The 23061-nt window shown below is 47.0% G+C and overlaps 6 protein-coding genes across 6 annotated transcripts; 4 read left to right on the top strand and 2 right to left on the bottom strand.

Annotated features, from left to right (window-relative positions):
• Positions 1 to 307: 307 nt before the first annotated feature.
• N7503_006365 (NCS2 family permease) lies at positions 308 to 2150 on the top strand (the record flags this gene model as incomplete). The annotated part of the gene is made up of 3 exons (XM_057065912.1): positions 308 to 397; positions 461 to 1477; positions 1533 to 2150. The coding sequence occupies 3 exons, from the start codon at positions 308 to 310 to the stop codon at positions 2148 to 2150; spliced, it is 1725 nt and encodes a 574-aa protein (XP_056921381.1).
• A 2133-nt stretch (positions 2151 to 4283) lies between these two features.
• Positions 4284 to 6529, bottom strand: N7503_006366 (uncharacterized protein; the record flags this gene model as incomplete). Its single annotated transcript, XM_057065913.1, has 3 exons — positions 4284 to 4821; positions 4886 to 6185; positions 6232 to 6529. 3 exons carry the CDS (start codon positions 6527 to 6529, stop codon positions 4284 to 4286), a joined length of 2136 nt encoding a protein of 711 aa, XP_056921382.1.
• Positions 6530 to 7704: 1175 nt separating this feature from the next.
• N7503_006367 (EGFR-like transmembrane domain-containing protein) lies at positions 7705 to 8526 on the top strand (the record flags this gene model as incomplete). The annotated part of the gene is made up of 1 exon (XM_057065914.1): positions 7705 to 8526. The coding sequence occupies one exon, from the start codon at positions 7705 to 7707 to the stop codon at positions 8524 to 8526; it is 822 nt and encodes a 273-aa protein (XP_056921383.1).
• Positions 8527 to 12489: 3963 nt separating this feature from the next.
• On the bottom strand, positions 12490 to 13860 carry N7503_006368 (uncharacterized protein; the record flags this gene model as incomplete). The annotated part of the gene is made up of 1 exon (XM_057065915.1): positions 12490 to 13860. The coding sequence occupies one exon, from the start codon at positions 13858 to 13860 to the stop codon at positions 12490 to 12492; it is 1371 nt and encodes a 456-aa protein (XP_056921384.1).
• A 2797-nt stretch (positions 13861 to 16657) lies between these two features.
• On the top strand, positions 16658 to 19051 carry N7503_006369 (uncharacterized protein; the record flags this gene model as incomplete). The annotated part of the gene is made up of 10 exons (XM_057065916.1): positions 16658 to 16783; positions 16836 to 16905; positions 16970 to 17017; positions 17095 to 17197; positions 17258 to 17499; positions 17556 to 17876; positions 17978 to 18000; positions 18260 to 18434; positions 18502 to 18841; positions 18910 to 19051. The coding sequence occupies 10 exons, from the start codon at positions 16658 to 16660 to the stop codon at positions 19049 to 19051; spliced, it is 1590 nt and encodes a 529-aa protein (XP_056921385.1).
• An 803-nt stretch (positions 19052 to 19854) lies between these two features.
• Positions 19855 to 21800, top strand: N7503_006370 (endopolyphosphatase; the record flags this gene model as incomplete). Its single annotated transcript, XM_057065917.1, has 2 exons — positions 19855 to 20052; positions 20122 to 21800. Exons 1-2 carry the CDS (start codon positions 19884 to 19886, stop codon positions 21798 to 21800), a joined length of 1848 nt encoding a protein of 615 aa, XP_056921386.1. The 5' UTR covers positions 19855 to 19883.
• Between the last annotated feature and the right edge of the window lie 1261 nt (positions 21801 to 23061).

The following is a 23061-nucleotide window of genomic DNA, read 5'->3' on the forward strand; positions in this document are numbered from 1 at the left end:
TTGCCAAGCAAGAGACCATGGCAGTCGGCAAAGAAGTATTATCTTCCCGGTTGCACACACAACCCGCCAAGCCCGCCAAGGGTCTTGGAGGCGGAGATAGTCGCCATGGTTTGCCAATGAAGTTTTTTTCTGTCAAGTCTTATCAGAGGAGTTTGGTTGGCGGAAGGATTGAATACTTTTTATTTCTTTCGGCGGACTGACTCTTCCAGTTTCATATATCAAAGAACCCATCAAAAAGCGTGTCTAAAAGACCGTGCCGGGTTCTATACTCCGTGTTCCCTATAGAGGCAGCTTTCAGCTTCTCAACATGGGTTACAGCAGCTGGATCCACGACACCAACCTACGGGTTGCGCGCAGCCCCGTGGGGAGATGGTTTCGACTGGAAAACTCCGGGCATGTGAGTAACAGACACGGGGAACATAAAGGACTCCGTTATGATCCTAACGTGCATCATTCATAGCCCAGGGAACGAAAGGGTAGCTTCTTCTTCACGGAAATGCGCGCGGGCCTAGCAACTTTCTTCGCGATGGCGTATATCATCTCTGTCAACGCCAATATCACATCCAGCACCGGTGGAACATGTGTTTGCTCCGCAGAGGACTGCTCCACAAATTCCGAATATCTTCTCTGCGTCCAAGAAGTGAAGCGTGACATGGTTACGGCGACAGCGGCAATTGCGGCTCTCTCCACTTTCTCTATGGGTCTCTTTGCGAACCTTCCAATCGCACTGGCACCGGGAATGGGCCTGAATGCTTATTTCGCATACACTGTTGTCGGCCCATACGGATCCGGGTTGATTCCGTACAGCGTGGCTTTGACAGCTGTGTTCGTCGAGGGCTGGGTCTTCCTCGGCTTAACGCTGATCGGTATGCGACAGTGGTTGGCTCGGGCGCTTCCTGCTTCGATCAAGCTTGCCACGGGCGTGGGCATCGGATTATATCTTGCTCTCATTGGTCTGACATACAGTGCCGGTATTGGCTTAGTGCAAGGCGGAGTTGATACCCCCATCGAACTGGCCGGCTGCACGAATGCGCCGCAATATCTTGATGACAACGGATTGTGCTTAAGCAGTGCAAAAATGCGAAGTCCAACGATGTGGGTTGGTATCTTCTGTGGTGGATTTCTGACAGCGCTTTTGATGATGTACCGAGTCAAGGGTGCTGTTATCATCGGTATTCTGTTGGTCTCGATCATTTCATGGCCCCGAACGACTCCTGTCACATACTTTCCGTACACTGACTTGGGAACGAGCATGTTCGATTTCTTTAAGCAAGTCGTGACGTTCCACCCTATCAAGCATACTCTGGCTGCCCAGGAGTGGAATATCTCTGGCCACGGGTCACAATTTGGTCTTGCGTTTATCACATTCTTATATGTTGATATTCTGGACACGACTGGAACCATGTACTCTATGGCTCGGTTCGCAGGTGCCATCGATGAACAAACCCAGGACTTCGAAGGCAGTGCGGTCGCCTACGTAAGTTTCACTCGAGCTTTGATTGAATCTCACAAGAAACTAACAAATTATCCAGATGGTCGACGCAATCTCCATCTCAATCGGATCTCTCCTGGGTAGTCCCCCAGTAACAGCGTTTGTTGAATCCGGCGCTGGAATTTCGGAAGGCGGAAAAACTGGCCTAACGTCCTGCATGACGGGCTTTGCATTCTTCATCTCTGTCTTCTTCGCTCCAATCTTCGCTTCCATACCTGCATGGGCGACCGGCTGCACACTCGTGATTGTGGGTGCGCTCATGGCCAAATCTGCCGCCGATATCAACTGGCGATACTACGGCGACGCGATCCCGGCCTTTTTGACGATCGCAATCATGCCTTTTACTTACAGCATCGCGTACGGACTCATTGCGGGCATTCTCAGCTACATTCTTCTCAACGGTATTGCATGGTCTCTCGAAAAGGTCAGCGGAGGTCGAATCGTTCCTCCGAATAAGGATGAGTCGGACCCCTGGTCTTGGAAACTGCCCGGTGGTATCTTGCCGCCCTGGGTTAAGCGTGCTGCTCGGGGCCAAAAGGACTTTTGGCGACGGGATGAAGAGTCTCCGGAGCTCCAGCTTGAGGAATCTGGCTCTTTCAATTCGTCACAGCAGGAGCGTGTGGCTATCGAGAAGGGTCATAAGTCTGGAAACCCGTAGTGATAACTGGGAAATAAACCTGACATACATGGTCATTATATCGTGACAAATGCACATAATCGCAGGTAGTTGAATACATTGAATATATATGACTTTGAGGATCAAACCGGCATCCAACTACGACAAATCGAGCCGTGGGAGGACTTGAAGGTCCAAACCGCATGACCGTAAGACCTGTTCAGTCTCTGATTATAGATTGACTTCGGGACCCCTTTACCCACGTACTTCTGGCATCTAGAAAGGAAATGTGTCAAATGAGTGGAAGATTGGGTAGCAAAAAGACCTCACATAGATCCTCAAAGCCCACCAAAGCGCTTGAAAAGTATGTGCAGCGTCTGCAAGAGGACTTGGATAGCTTGTTGAAGACCTGTAAGCCCACAGACCTCACAGTGTTATGAGGTGGCATCTGAATACCTCAAAGACTCGCTTTGTTACCTAAGCCTTGATCGCTCACATTATCCGCTACATAGCAAGAATTGGAAGATATATCGAATATTCATATATGATTGGAGCTCCAACTCATGGATAAACGTAAAACCTCAAAACAGAGACATAGATCATGTGATTCCATAGCTGTAGAATGTACTACCGGGGTCACTTAAATGACAAAAGGTCCTGAGATAAATATCCGCAAAAAGTCACGAAACAAAGGCAAGAACTGTAGAATGATCGTCAAAAGAGAACTATTGCGTGTTAGACTTTCGCATGACCTTGGATAGAAGGACTTAAGTACTTGCATAGTCAATTTGCGAAGAACATTCAAAGTCAACGTGCATAGATAGACTACTTCTGGTCCCACCAATCACTGCATTCAGAGCCGGGGACAATCGGTTCCTTGTTCCAGGCGCAGTTGCTAGGAGCTGCTGAAGGTGCAGCCAATGTCACAGCAGAAAAAGCAAGAAGAAGAACGAGCTGGAAAGACTTCATCGTGGAAGATAGAGGACTTCAATTGCTTTGACGTGGCGTTAACTTATCACAACGGAAAGAGACCACCTCATTATTTATACTCTAAATAGGGACAAACCCAGCGATCTGACTCGATGGAACGCCAAGGTGTTTCTCATTGAGCGGAGAAAGATTACTTATTGAGCCACGTTTCCGGCTTCGGGTTCCACAGTCACAGCTCTGAGAATCCCCAAAGAAATTTCGATCTGCATAATAGTGCCCCTTCCCATTGGTTGGAATGACCCGGACTTCCTTGAATGTCGTCTCAACAAAGAATGTCGACGGGCCGGTGGCTCGAAACCTTGTATCAACCTTGAAGATCATTCATTGTTCGAGCTCCGTACTACCCGAGATGGGTCTCAATAAGCGCCGCCTGACCCCCTTTTCAAGTTTGACGTCATTATTTGTCTTTCCCAGGGTCACCACATGTAGCTTTTGTCTTCAGCCGAAAGAAACTATTCTCCCCGGTCCCCGGTCAGGTAACATGCTTGTAGACTACGTCTAAATGAACAAAGATCAACAAAAAAGTAAAATAAATATACTTCAATAACATTGAAGAAGGGAACGCTCTGCCTCTTTCATAGAATAGCGAATTTGCCATGGAAGCTATGACTGATCAGCAGGTTAGATAAAGCGGTACATGTACGAGTTCAATCAATTGGAGGTTGCTATATTCTGCCGCAGTTGAAAGTGAGACCGATAGCCGTTAAGTGAATTATAAATTCAAACAGCTGAATGGCACTTTTATTCAGCAGTTATTCTTTAGCAGCTCTTCTGTCAGGCTGACAACGACAGCGCATGAAGCGTCCACAGGTGGAACACAAGGGTTGATTGAGCTGTCCAAATGCGAGATACAGTGCCGACCGCTATCGCCTGTCATTTCTGAAGTTAAGAGAGGCACGTTCAAGCCCTGATCACATCATATATGAAGATTAGATACCACACGTACTTGTAATGATATCAGCACTTTTACATAGATTGTATGACAGTGCTAGGTGCCTACAATTCCAAGAAAGGCCCACGCAAACGCAAGAAACAGGCCAAGGTGACGGAGGAATTGGTAGACTAAGCTTTTTTCTTCCGCATATCGCAGTTGCTTCCCACCATTGTAAATCTTCCACGACACCTCTGATTGGGGGCAGCAGGGGCGATTGATCTATCATACACAATGAAAACGGTTTTCATAAACTAAAGGACCCCATCCTTCCTATACTCCTTTACCTTTTCTGCTAAGGTGGGGTCTTTCTGCTTTAAAAACTCCATAAAGCCATCCATCATATATGCCTTGATGGCATTCCGCTCCTCCCATTGCTCAATTTGACTCGGCACTGTGGGCCCCGTATATGCCTTCCACGGATGCTCCCGTGCCTGCAGCCAGAAATTCAGAAGTCTCACAGACTGCAGCATCATCATAGGATAGAGCTCGCTCCAGACTAGGTTCCCCAGGATGCGCATCTGACCCGGGTACTCAGGGCCATCTTCCTGGGGGCCTTCATTGGCCATGCCGTCTGCGCTCTCATTTTTAGTGGCACTGTCATCGAAGTCGGCGTCGACAGCAAGTACATGACCTTGAAAGTCACCTTTGAGGAAGCCTTTGTCTTTCGTGAAAGAGGCGCGATATTCATGGTCGACATATGAGGCTACATTGAAGTGATCGATGAGAAGGAAAAGAGATGGTGCTATTTTATGGCTCCACTCGTCCGAGGACCGGATCTGTTGGAAATGACTATGAACAGCATTAGTACCTTGCTCATGCGATTCTCGGGATGGAAAGGGCAGGATCGTCGAACCTTCTTGCTGCTGATACAGGCTTGGTTGCGTCAAAGCCTAGTTCCTTGCAGTCGAACCAATGCAGTTTAAATAGTGGTCTGAGCTCGTCAGCACGCTGGATGTCATCACTCCATGACATTAAGTGAGCTTCCACCTCCCGCTGTACGCTTTCCCACTGTTCATCGGATAATTTGTGCGCTGCGCGGTAGATCGCTAATCCGAAGCCATAGTCACTCTCCTGCCCCTGCTGCATCATCTCCTGCACCCGAAGGAGTTGCTGGATCCAGGGCTGTACAGCTGGCTTTGGCGATGGTACTCGGCCGCGTATCTTTTCACGCAGTTCATCCTGCACTACTGTACTAAGAGAAAGACGCTCGAGGCGGGCTGCGTCACTCTGCGTCGCGCTTGGACCCTGAACCTTCGCAGCCTCGTTCTGAGCAATGATACATTGTTCGAGTCGCTCAGATAGAAGCTTGGAGAACCCGTAGTTCTTGTCTTGGTCTTTTAGGTCGGGATTGTGAAGCCCAGCGACAATCTCAGAGGGCGGATGGTAGCCCCTGTAACCGTCCATATGTATCCATATGTTAAAGTCTGCCATCGAGGTGACACTAATGAGGTCGAACCATCGCTTCGAGAAAATTTGCATTTCTGGGCCTTCTGGATTGTCAGCCCAGATCGCATTGAAACTGCCCATTGTCTGTTCACGTAATTCGGCAACACGGGCCAGGACCCAGGAGTGTGCGGTGCTGGTCATGACTTCATACTGTGCGCGAATGAATTGTTCCCAGAGAGCCGTAAGGTCAATCTTCTCTTTAGCTAGGCTGCCTTGGACCTTGCGCCGTGCATTCAAGGCGTCCTGTAATTCTCCGAAATCACCAGATATTTTGTTGAAGGTATCGCACATGTTAGTTCGGATCTGGGGGATATTCAAGTACTCAAAGACGGCAATGACGGAGGTCAGGTATTCATGGGCGATGGCGAAATGGTCCGGGTTGTTGAGATCCTTTTCTCGCCAGCGCGAGGCGGGCACAGGGGGAAGGCCTCCCCAGAGGCGACTTTTGAGGAAGTGAATATTGTGCCCAATCTTGCACACCCCACTCAAGTTCTCTTGATTCGTGATCCGCTCTATTGCTTTCTGCATAGTTGAAAGGCTGTCCTTGTTGAACGGCGCAGGCGCCCACTCTGAACTCGGGGCCACGAGCAGAGGGACTTCATCTTCAGTGAGTAAAGCTAAATCGGTCTTCTTCCCGTTAGGTAGAACACCAGATGTCGTGAATTGGAAGAATTGCAAGATAGCTTTCGGTTCAATTAAAGCGTCCACTGATTTCATTAGCGAAGTGAGAGGCAATAACAAGTAAGACCGTACCAACTGCCATGTCCTTGCTCATCCAATGTTTCTCCGTGATACTCGACCCCTTGTAAGCGGTCGCGTCCGGAATGGAAGCGTATGGGTGGCTTGATGAGGCAGAATCTGTATGGGAATATCGCGCGACATTGGCCTGTGTTACGCGGCAGGTCCAAGGGGCCAGGCTCCTGGTATTGCGATGTGCCAATAAGCCAGCGCGAGCAGTGGCATTCGCAATGCGAGGTATCGCGCGGAATGACAGCGCAGCAAAAACACGGCGATTGACCTGTGACAGGCTTCGAGAAACTCTGGCGGCCATACTGCGTTAAATGGTTGTGATCAGCAGGCTTCACTAAGCGGATGGCGATCTCAGCAGATAAGCTCGCGAGCTTGACAGTTTGGGAAAGCAGTAGCAATTGACTCCTGGACCCCTTTTTTAATCAGCCTTAACAGAAACAGAAAACTGGGATTGGCGCTAGCCAATCAAAGCTAGCCGTTCTATCGAACCTCTGGCAATCGTTCAGGCTGCGATAAATCCAAGATCCACATGTCTAATATGTTATCGACCAGACAGCGATTCAATCAGAGATTGGATATCTTTATCCACATTGCCCAGTGTGTCTAGTGTTCACTTGATCTTCAAATTCAAAATGACATGTTATGTGCATCATATGTGCAATAATTTCACACTGCCAGGGATCTAGATTTCACGCTACTTTGCAACAAGTCAGGGGTTGTGTTGTAGAGACTGATAATTCGACACCCGCTAACCGCATTCGGCTTCATGCAGTGTATGCCACACAACAGCTGCCAGATTTTTCAGGTGTTGACAAAACAAAACCTTCATTTACAGCCCCGGAGGAAAGCTTCACGGATTTTGACAGGTATTGCGCCAAGAAGAAAAATGCTCGCTTGTCGCTTTGGGAATTAGGTCCTCGTGTTCGGGCAATGTGTACCAATTAAACTTCGTAAAAATTGATCTTGGACCCTGCCGAGCCTTGAGTGTCCTGGATGTTCAATGAATGCCAAGAGAAGTCACGATATGATTTTATTCTCCTTGCCACTTTTCTTTTCACATTTTGCAGGCAAACTGCTAATGTTTCTCTAAATTTTAAGTAGTAGCGAAAGCATAGCCATAAAACAGCCAAGGTATTGCCCTCTTTCTATGAGATACAGTATAGAGTGCTCCATGAATCTGTCCCGCATGATCCCCGAGCCAGTCAATCCCTGCCTGCTATAGTAGTGATCTACATTCGGCCATACTCGAAAGCACCATAGTCATCTTGGCTCATGCCCATATTGGCCTAGAGGAGATGCGAGCGTCGGCCGGATACGAGTTTAAAATTTGGTTTTGCAATCCTACTCTGTAGAAGTGGGGGATATATTGAAGGGATTTTCCCTTTCCAAGTCTAAATAACCTAGATCTACCTACTTTTCTGTTTAGTCCAGGTCACCACAGATTGAAAAAAGTATCGATTTATACGAGCTTTTACAATGAAATCACTATTATATACGCTGTTCCTTGCCCCCCTTGCGCACGGTTGGACCTTTCGTTACACCAACTCCACAAGCGACACAACCATCCTCGAAGAAACCGGGTCAAGGAACTGCACCAAAATCCAGTTAGCGAAGAACAAGCTCTTCAGCTGGGACCCTGAGGGTAGTAACGAGTGTGTTTCGATATACTACGATGAAAACTGTGAAACCAGTGGAGGGTATTCATGTGCTTTTTGGAAGAAAAGCGCCAGTCACGATTTTGGGAGCATCGATGTCTCTACTAGCAATAAAGCGGCAAGTGTTTCGGTCATCACCACAACTGAGACGGCCACGTCAACCTCTGCCTCCTCTGTGACTTCAACGACCGGGACTTCGTCAGCAGCCTCAACATCATCAACTTTCTCGGCTTCACCCACAACAACGAGTAGCGCAGCCACTACGGATAGCACCTCTTCGAGCTCAACAATATCTGGTGGTGCAATCGCAGGTATCGTCATCGGGGTCCTCGTCGGCATCCTGGTCATCGCTGCCATTTTCTTTATCCTCCGACGACGCAATCGCAAACTTGCCGCCGCCGCCAATTCACAATCCGATCCTTCGCTCCAAGGCCCCTATGGGCGCCAGGCCTCTGTTCCAGAAACGATAACGACATTCGGGCCTTCGTCCACATCCACTGCTCACCCTGCTGAGAAGTCGGCAGATTCCGCACTCCGAGTCTTTGAAATGCCCTCGCATAATCCACCTGTGGAGTTGGTTAGCACTCCTATTAATGAGATGGAAGGCCAACCAGGAGATAAGACCTATTTCCCTCCGAAATAGAGCGAAAATGTGATGACGATGATGCAAGACATTGCAAAAGTTGGGGATTGTTCGTGTTTGGTCAATCCTCTATAACTGAGACCTAATTGTCTTCCTTGCCATGTTTTCTGATACTGCTCAAACTAGAAAGGCTCAACAACGGATCTAGCTTGAGGCCAGGGAATCTTTTTATCATAATGAATATCTGAAAGCTTCATGATGTTTTATGTTTCTCTGTCGATAAGTCAGATGTCAAGCATGTCGTCCTATATGTGCCTCCGCAATTTTGCTGTTCCTTTAACTTGCACTCCTAAGCCTCATAGACGGGTACTTCAAGAGTAGTTCGCTATTTCTGAGTTGTTTTAATGTAGTGATGAACTAAAAAGACTGCTGCAAAATCATTTCCGGGATGCAGCTTCTTCAGTCCAAGTTTTACTTGAGACTCACTTCTCGGCGACTCGATTCAAAGCACGTCGCATCGATTTAAGGGGCGCCGCACGTGCTTCTATGGCGTCTAAAGGTCGACATTTGCGGCAATGAAAGAGTGTTCTACTTTGCCGTAGCCGGATCGAAAGTGTAGAAGCGGACACACTCCAGCAGGGGTACGTGAGCCCGAGTATAAAGGTACCGGGCGTTCACTTCGACAAAACATCCCTCTTAATACACAATGATATGAGATAATGTTTTATCATAGCCATTATGTAAGTAAGAAAAAGTAGGTCAATGAGTGGCTTAATAACCGTAGTCTACAGGGCAACATGAGCAAGTAGGTACATGGGTATGTACGCAATAATATTAGCCTATGAATCCTGAATACTGCGCTACCGTAAGTGCGGCTGGTGATGATGTTCAACTTATTTAGTGGTAATCAATAGAAAGCTTCTATGTATATGATTTATGATGCCTGTCGACTTTTATATGTCTCAACGAGCGTTATGTATTGTCTTGTGCATGCACGCTTTGAGCTTCAGACATCTCAAGGTCTTCTTGAAGCCGATTAATTCGGGGTTGTCGTACTTTCCTCGATGGCGTAGAATGGGAGGAGGAACTAAAGTGCCCAGTATCTGCCCGGCGAGCGAACCATGTAGGAGCGTAATGGCGAATGAATTGACGGAGATAGGGAAGAGACCCACATAATATAATGAAATTTGCCTCGATAACGCTGCGAACATTTATCTCTCGTCAGTTTTCTGATATCATAAAAGCAAGAAGGTAGGAATCAGGGATTACATGAACACGCTGGCGAGAGAAATCTTATACGACACATCCATTGATGTCACAAGAGGCCATAAGGTTGCCAGACGGACTATGCTGGTTATGGTGGTCCTGTATGATGGTTATTAGCAATCATGATTGACAGTCAGGTGTTTAGACTGTGAACATGAGCTTCGTAGCGTGCTGAGACAGAGAGATGAGGGTTTCTCACAAACATCCAATGCCGAATATAACAATCACACCAAGCTTCGGAATTATGGGCAGATGCAGTCTCCATACCACCCGGACGGGAATCAATATTAATATTAAGTCGCTGACTGTGTTCGTGATAGCTGTTGCAAGATAGACGGCTGGTCTGTTGATGCAGGAGCCTTGTGTAATTGAAGCGTCCCAGCCTTTCTGGACGGGGTTGCAAGCAAAGATAAGTGCCAAGGTCAGTGCTGCGCTATAGCCAGCGATGATGAAGGCAATAAGATAGATAGTGTATTGCCAGGATTGAAAGGCGCCTAGTAACCTGTAGTATAGCATGAGCAAGGCAAGCTTGGCAAATGCAAGACAGCTGATATATATGGTGGCTGCAGCAAAGACGACCTATGTGGGTCATCAACTCCAATTATTAGCTTTTAGTTTCTGAGAGGCTATGAGAAATATACAAAATCCCTACCTTTTCACATATAACTATAGTTGAGGGAGCCAATTCCTCGATGTGAAGACCAAATCCGGCTCGTGAATATCCATCTTAAAAAAGGATGTCAATCAGCCTGGCTCTTTGTTCCCGACATCTCAAAATAAGGGAGGCGACACGTACATAGAATCGTTGCTTGAGTTCCAACGGAAATCATCTATATTATCCAAACAGACATGTCGGTTTTGTTCATTGCTGCTCCCACAATCAAGCTTACCCAGGCCATTATTATGAATGCTATTGCCCCAAAAATTAGTCCGCGATCTAGTAAGGCAGATGTGCCTTGGGAAAAAGAGATTACTCACTGTCGTCTCACCAGAAACTGTTCATGATTCGAATTTTGGTATAAATCCGCATCATGAGGGAACTGGTGCTTAATGCTAATCCGACCGCCACCAATATCCGATTTGTAGTTCGTAACCACTGGGTTGGACTTCCGGAACTCGCTGCCTCAATCATCTCCGTCGAAGACAATTCTCCAGTGACCCCCGTCATCTTTGAGGCACATCCAATGAAAATACTTATAGTAGTTCCAAGGTGGGGTACCTTTAGCGAAAATAAGTTGCTCAAGGTCGTCAAAATAAAGAGCTAACAAGCGTTCAGAATTCCGGGAAGTTAAAAGATATGAATCATCGACTTTTGCCGAACGCGGTACGCCTGGCACGCCACCACACGGCTTGCCGTGCTGCTTTCTCATCAATATTTCGGGATGTAGTACTTGCATCTGACAAGCTCTCTCAGATTTAAAGTTCTGAGAGTGATAATTGTACCCTGATTTTAATAATTGTACCCCATTTTTAATAATTGCACCCTCCCAATATGCTCCCAATATATGGCCAACCATATTTGGGTTTTGGCTCTCCGACAGACGTCTACTAATGATACACTCCTACATTCTCTTACGTCTCTACCTTTTTACTAATTTATTCTATTTTAATACTATTCTTGACTCTGATTTTGACGCTATTTTGAGATACTCTCTCTGATATGGTAATCTAAAGCTTTTATTAGTGATTAACCTATTTTCTCCTTTAAATTCTACCTATAAAGCATCTTATGATATTCTATATGCCTACTACGAACCTTTGGCTAGCCTTCCTTAGGTATAGTGTACTATAGGGGGGCTTTGAACGTTAAATGTGGATTAAATGGCTTACTAGAGAAAGGTAAATTCAGTAATGGGGACGCTGTCTAATACTATACGCTTTCCGCCTACCTAAAGGGTGTTATAGAGAGTATGTACTTATAGATAAACTATGCCCTTTGAAATATATTAAAATTGGTGTATATAGTGAAGAGGTCAACGCTTATTAGCATGGGCACCTATAGATAAAGTAGGCGCCACGATCTTAGTTCGTCCTCAAGGGGTAGTTAGACATACGAAATGAGACCTAGAGGTGTCTTATAGAAGGAAAAATGGTCAAAGTTACTTATCTCTACGCGTATGGGCTTATATACTCTACTTTCTGCTTAGTAACCATACACCAGAATTCCCCCTCCCCCCCCCTACTATATTACGCATAAGGATAGTATTAAAGGTAGGTATAATGATGGGTATAAAGGTAGATATAAAGATGGGTATAAAGATAGGTATAAAGATGGGTATAAAGATGGGTATAAAGATAGGTGTTAAAATAGATAAATTAGTAAAAAGGTAGAGACATAAGAGAATGTAGGAGTGTATCATTAGTAGACGTCTGTCGGAGAGCCAAAACCCAAATATGGTTGGCCATATATTGGGAGCATATTGAAGGGTGCAATTATTAAAAATGGGGTACAATTATTAAAAATGGGGTACAATTATTAAAATCAGGGTACAATTGTTATGACACAGGTATAATTCTCAGCTCCCCAAATTACCGTGTTGCCAATTTGCATGTTTGTTGTGAGCATTGCATATAATTCAATACAATCACTGATTCATATTAGAACAAAGAGGGTGAATTTAAGGTTTCATAATGAGTTGGCCGAATTGTTGAATAAACATGGTCTTCAGCACTGGAATGAATTTCCACTTCTCCTAATGAAATCGAATGAATTGTACTGATAATCTAATTGAGATTCATCATCGACCCAGGGAGTAATTAAGAGGGGTGCTGCAATTGCTTTTTGGTCGCTGGCTTAAGGAAGCCTCCACCATTCATCTTCTTAGTGGATCCCTTCAACCACTGACTTCCTTTAGCACTTGAATCATAATAAAGGTTGAAGCCTTTGCTATGGATGTTGGAGAAAGTCGTATCAGTATCGGTGAAATTTGTCAACACGGTGTCCCGAGTTAGAGTCCAAGTAGAGGTAGCATCAAGGGATACAGAAAAGTACGCTTTCTCATATCCAGAGTATGCCGAGCCCGTCCATGAGGAGTAATTGCCCAGGGTCCAACTAATTGAACTTCCATTATAGGCGACAAGATCTCCCGTCAGATCGCATTCCGAGACACTAACAGTGGCCTCAGCAGGGGCAGTGGAGTCCGCAAAGTATGTGAAGTCTTGTGTCACTTGCGAGTAGTTGGCAGCAACCAGAATCCCGGACGTGGTGTTGATGTGGGAACGCACGAGGCTCGCGCTGGCAATAACATTTCCAAACCACAACCCGGCTCCATTCTCCGGCAGAACAGTAAGCCGGGACCCCGTGAAGGCGATGCTAGACCCTGACTCACGGTCTCCCGAAGAAAATATAACGGCACCTGCAAGCAAACCGGCAGTCAAGTCTGAATCGTGAATGTCTATTTGGGCGCCATCCAAAAATGCAATGGGAGCTTTTTGGGCATGCCCAATGATATTCTCGGCATAAACCGTCCCTTGCCCGTAAAAAATAGCACTACCGATTCCGGCAGTATGGGCGACAGAGTCATAGACATAGACATATCCTTTAGGACTGTCACCTGCAAAAGATGACGATCGGTATGCTCCCGAGTAATGCTGAAGATTTTTGCCAATAACCGTTCCATAGCCAGCGGCATAGAGCCCATGAGAGACAGGACCCGAGCTGTACAAAGTGGTGTCCGAAACATAGGCGTATGAATTGTTGCCATAGACGTATACATTGGCCGCTCCATTATGAACAGTAACATTGATGTTGTCTAGATAGGCGACCGAGGCATTGGCCACATTAATTGCCGCATTTAGCCCGTAGAAACTGGACTGGTACAAATCGGTCGAATAACCGTGCTTGATAATAGTGGAGTCCGAAATGTTCACTTGTGAATCTTCAGTAATGACCACCACGCTAGTGTCATTGGTTGAAACGGAGAGTGTCTTGTGAGAAATATCCTTTTCTTCGCCACTGTAGGAACTGGGCCCGGTGATCGCATAGGCCTGGTATGACAGTGGTTGATAGTCCCAATTTGCCGTAAGGGCGTTGTCTGCCGCATCTGCTGAAAGATCTGCGTAGTCACTAGGATCGACAATTGTTATGGTGGCTGCGCTCAACGCTGCGAAGAAGATAAGCTTCAACATGCTGGCCATATATATATTGGCGAACTGGGAACTGGCTTCAATATCTAGAATCGCAGCTTTCCGGGTGATAGGTCTAAAGTGAAAAATCCACGAAGGAGCGTCTTATTCAAATAGTTTGAAACCTCGAGCGGCATCCGAACTGTCCACATTGATTTTCACCTGGGCAGGAGCCGCCTCGGGAGTTCTGAATAGTAATTTACAGCAGCTACCTGATTGGCGAGAAAACACCATTCCCCCACGTTTGATTCATCAAGCTACTCAAGCCGTTGACGTGTAACTGCCCCCTCATCAAGCAACAGTCAGTGATTGCTATGTGGAGCCGGTGGGGATCTTTGAAGTGGAAGGCGCTAAGTCAAAAGCGCTTCAGGGGTAAATATACCGGTTTTTTGCTCTAATAAAACGGCCCGATTTATATAACGCTAAATAAGACTCGGCTAGTCCCGTGCGCAGATTGCGTGTCTTGCGGGGTAATGAAGGGGAAAATGTGGGGGAAGACCCTCGGCTCTATTCTGGATATACTAGAGCCGTTTCTGCCTTGTCTTTACTTCAGGCTTATAGCTTACACATAGGACGCTTTACAGATAGCATGATATCTATATCAGCTCCATACATATCATTCTGGTTTGTTTTTTTGAGCATTGATGTGCTTCAGACTTGACTCGAGATTAGAGGCACGCTTTGCGATAATAATATATTTGAAGTCCCCGTACTCACAATGCCTTCATATCGCAGATCATGGGCCTAGAAACTGTCGCAAACCTCCGTTATTGAGTTTTCAGTCTGCTGCTATTTACGTTGAGTCTAAGGAGTAGGGTGGGGCCGAAAAACGAGGATCTCAAAATCCCTGATAGGTTTGACTCATTCATCCTTATGATTGATCTCTGTTCCGAGGGTGGAGGGGTTTCGGGATGCAAATCCTATATGACACCTGCCCACTCAGCAGTCCTGTGACAGATTTGTATTCCATCGTGAGCATGCTTTCAAAGTCATAATGAGGAGAAGAATACGCAGACAAGGAAACGAGATATGTAAGCAAAAGCAATTTGAATATTGAGAGTAGATTAAATTCTATGAAAATTGAAGTAATAGCTAGATTCGATTAAGGACCATGTATATTAATATTGCTCCTAGACCAGGTGCTCAAGGAGGTTGATCAGGACAGGAGACTGAAGATCGCATGCGAACAGCACGAGTATATAACACGATATTCACTGCTTCCAGCCCCTGGCCACAGGAAATGCACATATCATGTTAGATGGTGACTAGCTTCGGTCATAAGGGACTTTGAACTTGGCTGATTGGCAGTTGGATAAATCCTCTGAACTAATCCAAATTTAGATAAACACTTCGAAACCCAACTACCATAGATCTGTAACGCAACCGAAATATTCATTGATCGACCACGATCATTATTCGGGGGCCATAAAACAAGTCCTAGGTGTAAGATGATTCTATAAAGAGAGCAAATACAGTAAGCGAAAACTCGGTGAGCAATCAGCCCAAGCTGCAGCTCACCAAAAGCGAGAGCAGCCCAAGGAAAGGGCCAATCCAGTGACTCGAAGCACCTATGCCGAGGTATCTTGGCAGTGGCGCTATTCCTACCCATTGATAGGAATGAAAGAATCTGCCAAGAGCACCACTCGCTTACAAGAATGGGCATCGGTCGGGGTTGTATTTTGGCATTCCTCGGAGAAGCCATCCAGCCAAATTTGCAGCCCCCTGCAGCAGTCGATATTCCGGATCCTATCACATCTCGTGCTAATCCATCTTTGAACCCGTAATGAAACTTCGGCCATCGAATTGTGGCAACATAATCATCCACTGGGCAGTGCAAACGCTCGGTCGGAAGAGCCATGTGGCAAACCCGAGGGCAGTGTCTCGAATCCTGTGAGGTCGGGCCGATATCAAAAGAAGTAAACTGCTACAGATTATGCTTTAAGCTCAGTCGAAAGTCTGGAGAAGGCTAGCACATTGTGGGGAAATCGCCCGTGGAGGATTCAACACGGAGGAATGCTCCGCGCTAACAAAGGGCCAAATTTATTGGCGTTTTCCTCAGCGCAAGGGACTCCGAATTGACGGAGCTAAATTTACAGATTGATCAAGTCGATCAAGATCTACAGTAGGATCCTTAAAATACTCAATGGAAAATACAGAAGACCTGAAGTGATTGAAGCAGGCCGTGAAAAGGCCTTGCATGTTGATGATGCAGAACTCATTTATTGCAGGACCTAACCCGCATTAGTGCATTAATCTCTAAGTTATAAGTGATCATCCCGAAAATTAGATTAGCCAATGACACACTTCAAACAGTATTATCCAATAAGCATCCGGAGAACCCGGAGATGAATCAGGTCCGGACTGCAAATATAGCACCAGTTTCTGGTCCTAATAGCAGCGGGATGCAGGGCCGATGTTCCAGATACCAAGTCCTGAATCTTTTCGGATCCCGGCAAACACATCGTTTAGCTCTAATGAGTATGGGCTCACTGGGGAATCCGCCGATTCCTATCGGGATACGGAGCTGTTCGTGCACGCCACCGGTTGGCGTCCTGCATTTGCTCCTAGGGTCCACGAGTCTGGGGTCACACGGTAATCAGCCTCTGGGGAATTGCAGATGCGGTTAGCGCTGCACATGAAATTAAATTCGAGGGCGGTTCGAGCTGACGCCCCAGGTCGCGTGTTATAAGAATCTCAAGCTGTCCCACCTTGAGGTATCCTTGTGCCACGCAAAAATCTGAGATTCTTCGGTCCAGCTGGACAGTCTCAATTCTCAGGCTCGTTTATAGGCTTTCTCGATATGTCGGACTCCAAGCAGGAAGAGGTACACGGTATCTCCAGTGTGGTCGAAGATACTCCGCATGTTATTGCAGGATATGGCGAGACTGCCAAGCGTAGTGGTGCTAAGACCACCGAGGTCCGCAACGTAAGTATTGAGATGGGATCCTACTTGATTGACTTGGCTGATTTTGTCACAGGCCGAGCTTTTTGCTGCTATCAATGAGACTAAAATTGAGCGATGGAGTAAAACGTCCATCCATTTGTACTGTAAGTCTGGCCGACCTTTGACAGTCTCTCGTTGCCCTTTTTCGTCTTCTAACAGATATCATAGTCTGTATCTTTGTAGCCTTCCTCTGTGCCTGCGCCAACGGATATGACGGTATGTAATTGACGATCTCAGCACTCGAAGTCGATTCGAAATCAACCCAGAGCGATGTTGACAGAACTATCTGATAGGATCCTTGATGGGATCGGTCCTAGCTATGAGCCACTACCAGGAGGTGTTCAAAACCGGATTGACTGGTGAAAAGGTCTCTGTGGTCACCTCGCTATACACAGTGTGAGTCTTCGAATTCCGGTGCCCAGATATGGCAATTCCAGCTTATAGTATAAATCGTAGTGGATCTATGGTCGCCACCCCGATCAGTGCGGTGATCTCTGACAAACTTGGTCGTCGCAAGTGCATGTTCGTCGGGGCTTGGGTGATTATCATCGGCTCAGTTATCATCGCATCCGGCATGACCTTGGCTCAATTTGTGGTTGGTCGTTTCATCCTTGGAGTTGGTATTCAGATCATGGTGGTGTCTGCCCCTGCATACGCCGTTGAGATTGCGCCACCGCATTGGCGTGGTCGTGCTGTCGGTAAGCTTCTCCCCATCAAGTCCACCATTCCTGTGGCCTTCATCTAAAGGGAATAGGATTTTACAACTGTGGGTGGTTTGGTGGATCCATTCCCGCTGCGGCTATCACCTATGGCACGAACCAAATCAACTCCAACTACCAGTGGCGCATTCCTTTCATCTGCCAGTGCTTTGCGTGTGTCTGCGTTATCTTTTGCGTGTGGTTCATCCCCGAGTCGCCCCGATGGCTCATCGCCCAAGGGAGGGAGGAAGAGGCCGCCGCCTTTCTTACTAAATACCACGGCAATGGAGATCCTAACGCGCGCCTTGTTCGTCTGGAGATTGAGGAGATGAAGGAAGGTATCAGAATTGATGGTATCGACAAGAGATGGTGGGATTGTAAGTGTCGTGTTTCTTACTGGTCGTCCTTTTGCAGAAAAAGCCACGTACTAACAATATGCTTCACGTTTTATAGATCGCCCGTTTATGACAACTCACAGCGGACGCTGGAGATTTATTCAAGGTACGTAATCAATGGGGAATGATTCCTTTAAAGCATTAAACTACCCTTCACCGCACAACTCCGCTTTTCTTCACTCATTCTGCCTCCATTCTCGCCCCTCTCCTCCTCCACTCCACACCATCGAAATTCATTCAAAACAAGCTGGAAAATGATAATTAATTGATAAATTGCTTAGTCATGATGATCTCAGTGTTTGGTCAGGTGACTAGCTCCCAGAGAGGTTAATTATAGCTCAAAATGCTAATTATATCCCTCACAGTGGTCGGGCAACGGTCTAGGCTATTTCAACTCAACCATCTTCAACGTTTTGGGATATACGTCGAGCTCAATGCAGCTGCTCCTCAATCTAATCAATCAAATTATCTCTGCTGTTGCTGCTGGAACTGCAGTCTGCCTGACTGATCGCATGCCGCGTCGCCCAGTCCTCATCTGGGGTACTTTAGGCAAGTATAGAACCAAGATTCATATCTTGAGACCCAACATTTACTGACTAATATCTAGCTTGTGCTATTACTATGGCGATTAACGCTGCCATCTCTCTGCCCATCGCAAGCACGGGAAGTATTAGCCATACCAAAGGCCAAGCTGCTTTGGCATTCTATTATTTGTTCAACGTTGTCTTCTCTTTTACCTACACCCCACTGCAGGGAGTGGTCCCAGCCGAGGCACTAGAGACCACTACTCGTGCCAAAGGTCTGGCTCTGTCTGGCTTCATGGTCAGCTCAATCAGTTTCATCAGTCAATTTGCTTCACCTATCGGACTGGGTAATATCTCCACGAACTATTTCTGGATTTTCGTCGGATGGGACCTGATTGAGGTTGTGTGTTGGTATTTCTTCTGGTATGGGAACCTATAATTCTTATCTGGTTGCAGACTCGAAAGTCTTCTTGCTGACAATTGGAAAATAGCGTCGAATCGCAAGGCCGTACTCTCGAGGAGCTTGAGTGGGTCTACCAGCAGCCTAATCCGGTCAAGGCTTCACAGAGCCTGGATAAGGTTGTTGTGCAGCAAGATGGCACCGTTACTGAGAAGATTGAAACTGATGCTTAAGTTTGAGATCACTGGCATATGCCATGTGTGTAGCCCAACAGTCGCACAAACCTTCCAAGGTTGGCGTTGAACGGGAGCAGCTGTTGGTACTTGTGACACCTCGGATATGCACGTGTGGGTGTATTTCGTAGGTGTGGAGGATATATATCATTGAAATGTTTTTAATAAATTTACAATTGTCCCAATCTACTACCATTTGAATGACAAACCGCATCAACTGAAACTAAATACTTTTTGCCCCTCGACGCTGATCCAAGATTTGCAAATCGAGACCATGTTTTTATACCGCAACCTTAAACTTTTCTGCCCGAGTTGCATGCGTGCAAGGGCTTAACCTTATTTTCGTGTAACACAAAAAGAGTCACCGCACAATCGTTTACTCCTGAGCTGGAGCTAAGTAGGGCTTCCAGAGAAATAGAAATAGACTAGGCCAATATCAGTTATTGAGCACGAGAGCAATTTTCTCATCTAACTTCATTGTCACTAGTTCTACAAGGTCCTCAACACGTGCCGTCAGTCAGAGTGATAATTGGAGGACGTGAGGGACGTCGATCCCCCCACATAACAACCAACCCAAGGGCAACCCAAGGTAAGTATACTTAGTGAATTGGGCTTGAAAATCTGAACCATATGCCTCTGCTTTGAATTATCTTCAAAAGAGCCAACTTTCTCCTTCCAAAATCCCTGTTCTCTGCGGTCAGTTGACAGGGCTGAACGGACTAGGCTAGTTCCGGAGTGACGTGTTTTGCCGCGATAGCGATAAGATCTCGGAAAAGATCTCACGCAAGAAAATTATCCTGCAATCGATGCAAGTGGAACGGTCTGCATCAACATGCGGTCATTCGTCCTGCTGAGTCTGTTCGCAGGCGTCATCGGGGCTGTCCCGTTAGACCAGCAGCCGCTTGGCGATTCTCATGCTGAAGAATTCCTTGATGCGACGCAGTTGCCACTGACGGGCGCATCCGCGCCTGGCTTGCACGGCCGCTTCTTACACATCACTGGTACGTGAATGACCTTAGGACTACTGCTTGGAAGCCCATTATTACAATACTGATTGCGAAAACTACTAGACTTCCACCCCGACCGATACTACCGATACCGCAGCGCGAGCGATGACGGGAGCTGTCACCACGGCAAGGGTGATGCAGGATACTTTGGAGCCGAGGGCTTAGATTGTGACTCGCCTTTGTCGCTGGTGGATGAAACCTTCCGCTGGATCGAACAGAACCTGAAGGATGATATCGATTTTGTGATTTGGACGGGCGACTCGGCTCGTCACGACAATGACGAGCGCATCCCTCGAACCGAAAAGGAGATTTTGGAATTCAATAACTTCATGGCCGAAAAATGGGTGGACCTTTTTGGCGTCCGGAAGAATGATGTCGGCATGAGCGGCGTCCCAGCCGTGAATGTCCCTGTTGTGCCCACTTTCGGCAACAACGACATCGCGCCGCACAACATCTTCATGGATGGACCGAACAAATGGACCAGGCGGTATGCAGAGCTCTGGCGCCACTTCATCCCGGAGGATCAGCGCCATAGCTTTGTCGAGGGTGGATGGTTCACATCCGAGGTCATCCCTGGCAAATTGTCCGTGATCAGTTTGAATACCATGTACTTCTTCGACTCAAACAGTGCGGTGGATGGATGCGCCGACAAGTCAGAGCCTGGATATGAACATATGGAGTGGTTGCGGGTCCAGTTAGAACTCTTGCGCTCCCGCAACATGAAAGCTATTCTAATGGGCCATGTCGCCCCCGCGCACTCGAGTCAGAAGACTAGCTGGGACGAGACTTGCTGGCAGAAGTATACCCTTTGGGTGAACCGCTTCCGTGACGTTATTGTGGGAACCGCTTATGGACATATGAATGTCGACCATTTCATGCTACAGGATAGCCATGATATTGACTTCGACTTCTTGACGCATAAGACTACCAGCGAACGGGTAGGAATTCAGTCTAAGACAGACTACCTCAGCTCACTACGAACGGACTGGGCGGATTTACCATCCCCTCCACCCGGAGTATTTGACGATTACGATTCGTCATCCGTTGATACCCAGAAAAAAGGGAAAAAGAACAAGAAAAACAAGGACGAGAAGGAGAAGAAAGACAAGAAGAAGGAGAAAAAGCGACAAAAATTCTTCAAGAAGATTGAAGGCCCGTGGGCTGAGCGATACAGTGTGTCACTAGTTTCGCCCAGTGTGGTGCCAAATTACTTCCCTACGCTTCGTGTGATCGAGTACAACATCACCGGCCTGGATAATACATTTGAGCGCGATTTCATCGACTCCGCAGCATTGGCAGGTTCTAATACCGAGGAAGATACACCAGAGCTCCTCAAAAAGAAGAAACACAAGAAGAAGAAGAAGCCGGACTTCAAGGTCCCTGATGCACCATCTCGCACTAGCCCACCGGGACCTGCCTACTCTAATCAGCCCCTTACTTGGTTGAGTTACACTCAATACTTTGCCAACATCACTCATTCTAATGCACAGTATGCATCCGGCGACAAAGACGCCCACCTCGACTATGAAGTTGAGTACAATACTAGAGATGATGTCTACCAGATGAAAGACTTGACGGTGCGGAGCTTTCTCCAGCTGGCAGTACGCATCGCAGAGCAAGGCGAGGCGACAAATGAGGTTGGCATCACCAAAAAGGTGAACAAGGCCTGGGGCGCGTTCCTCACGCGTGCATTTACCGGGTTTTTTGATGTGGATGATTTGAATGATCAGCTGGAATCATGATTATTATGGCGCCCCCTAGGGTCTTGCATTGATTGCATAGTGGATTGGAGATCCATGCATTCACGGTGTTCTTATTTTTCTTATTTTTAGAATACAGTGTAGAATAGGCATTACATGTATTATTCAATTTACAGCCCGACATCATTCTAGCGGTGTACCTCTCCACCAAGTATCGGTACCCGCGTTATCCTGCGCCCAAAAACCCAAACCTAGACATCTCGATTGTATTACATCCCTTGAACCCTGTCCAACGAATAGCCTGCATAAATCGACCAGTCAATCTCTTTGACCTGTCACAATCCTCCCATCACAGAGCGGTGATTGTGATCTCGACCACGTCAATCTGCGTAGGGCGGGTACAAGTACTGAATACCCCCACCACGGGTACTGCCAAATCATGCCACGTTGGCAAAAAGTTACTTGTACCTGAAAACCCGACGCAGGCGGACTTTGGGATTAATTTAATCCAAAGCGAACGGTCCAATTGGACGGAGGCTGCACAACCCTAGCCGCTGCCACGTAGCGCGCCTCAATTTCCTCCCGGGGCGGACTTGCTTTCCACCTAGTCCGTGCATGCAAGACAGCGCATCCTAAGAAATTAGTCTGCGGAGGCTGGGATTCTCGCCACTTGCATTGCCAATTGGGCATTTGCCTCCGGTAGATCGCTTCACAGTTCGTATCAAGTACTCGGCCCAATGGCTCATAACAGAAGCCGTATAGCGATTGGGTCCATGAAGCCAAATATGATTTGAGATGATTTCCCTGGCAAAACAGAACTAGTAATCAATACGAATGATGTGCTCCGTACATCATTACTCGCCCCATTACTGTCTTTTTATCATTTCCCGTGCGTCATATCAAGAGGCTCGGCCCTTGCTTCAAATCTTTTCCTCCCTTCCCGTTGAAGACCAATTCCACTTCCGCGCTCCAACTTTCCCCGCACGGAGGTTGTGCGCTGTCAAGAATCGCCAATTTCAACAACTCAATCCCCCTTGCCACACGATGCGTCAGACTTTCTCTCTATATCAATTTTCCTTTTTCTTCAACTGTTCCTTGCGTTGCTAGCGGTCCTGCACTACTTTCGAACCCGTCCCTTACCCGAGAAGAGAAGCCGATCGGCGCTGTGAGACGACACAGACTGCATTTGATAATATTGGGCATTGTTACACTGGGAGATTTGCGGTTGTCTTGGAGCTGGGAGGATCCATTGGTGGTTCGATTGTGTTACTCTAGGTTTTTGGATCCGTGGATCTGAACCTTA

The sequence above is a fragment of the Penicillium pulvis genome, assembly GCF_028828015.1.
Source record: "Penicillium pulvis strain IBT 33274 chromosome Unknown contig_3_segment0_segment0, whole genome shotgun sequence".
Taxonomy (NCBI): Eukaryota; Fungi; Ascomycota; class Eurotiomycetes; order Eurotiales; family Aspergillaceae; genus Penicillium; species Penicillium pulvis.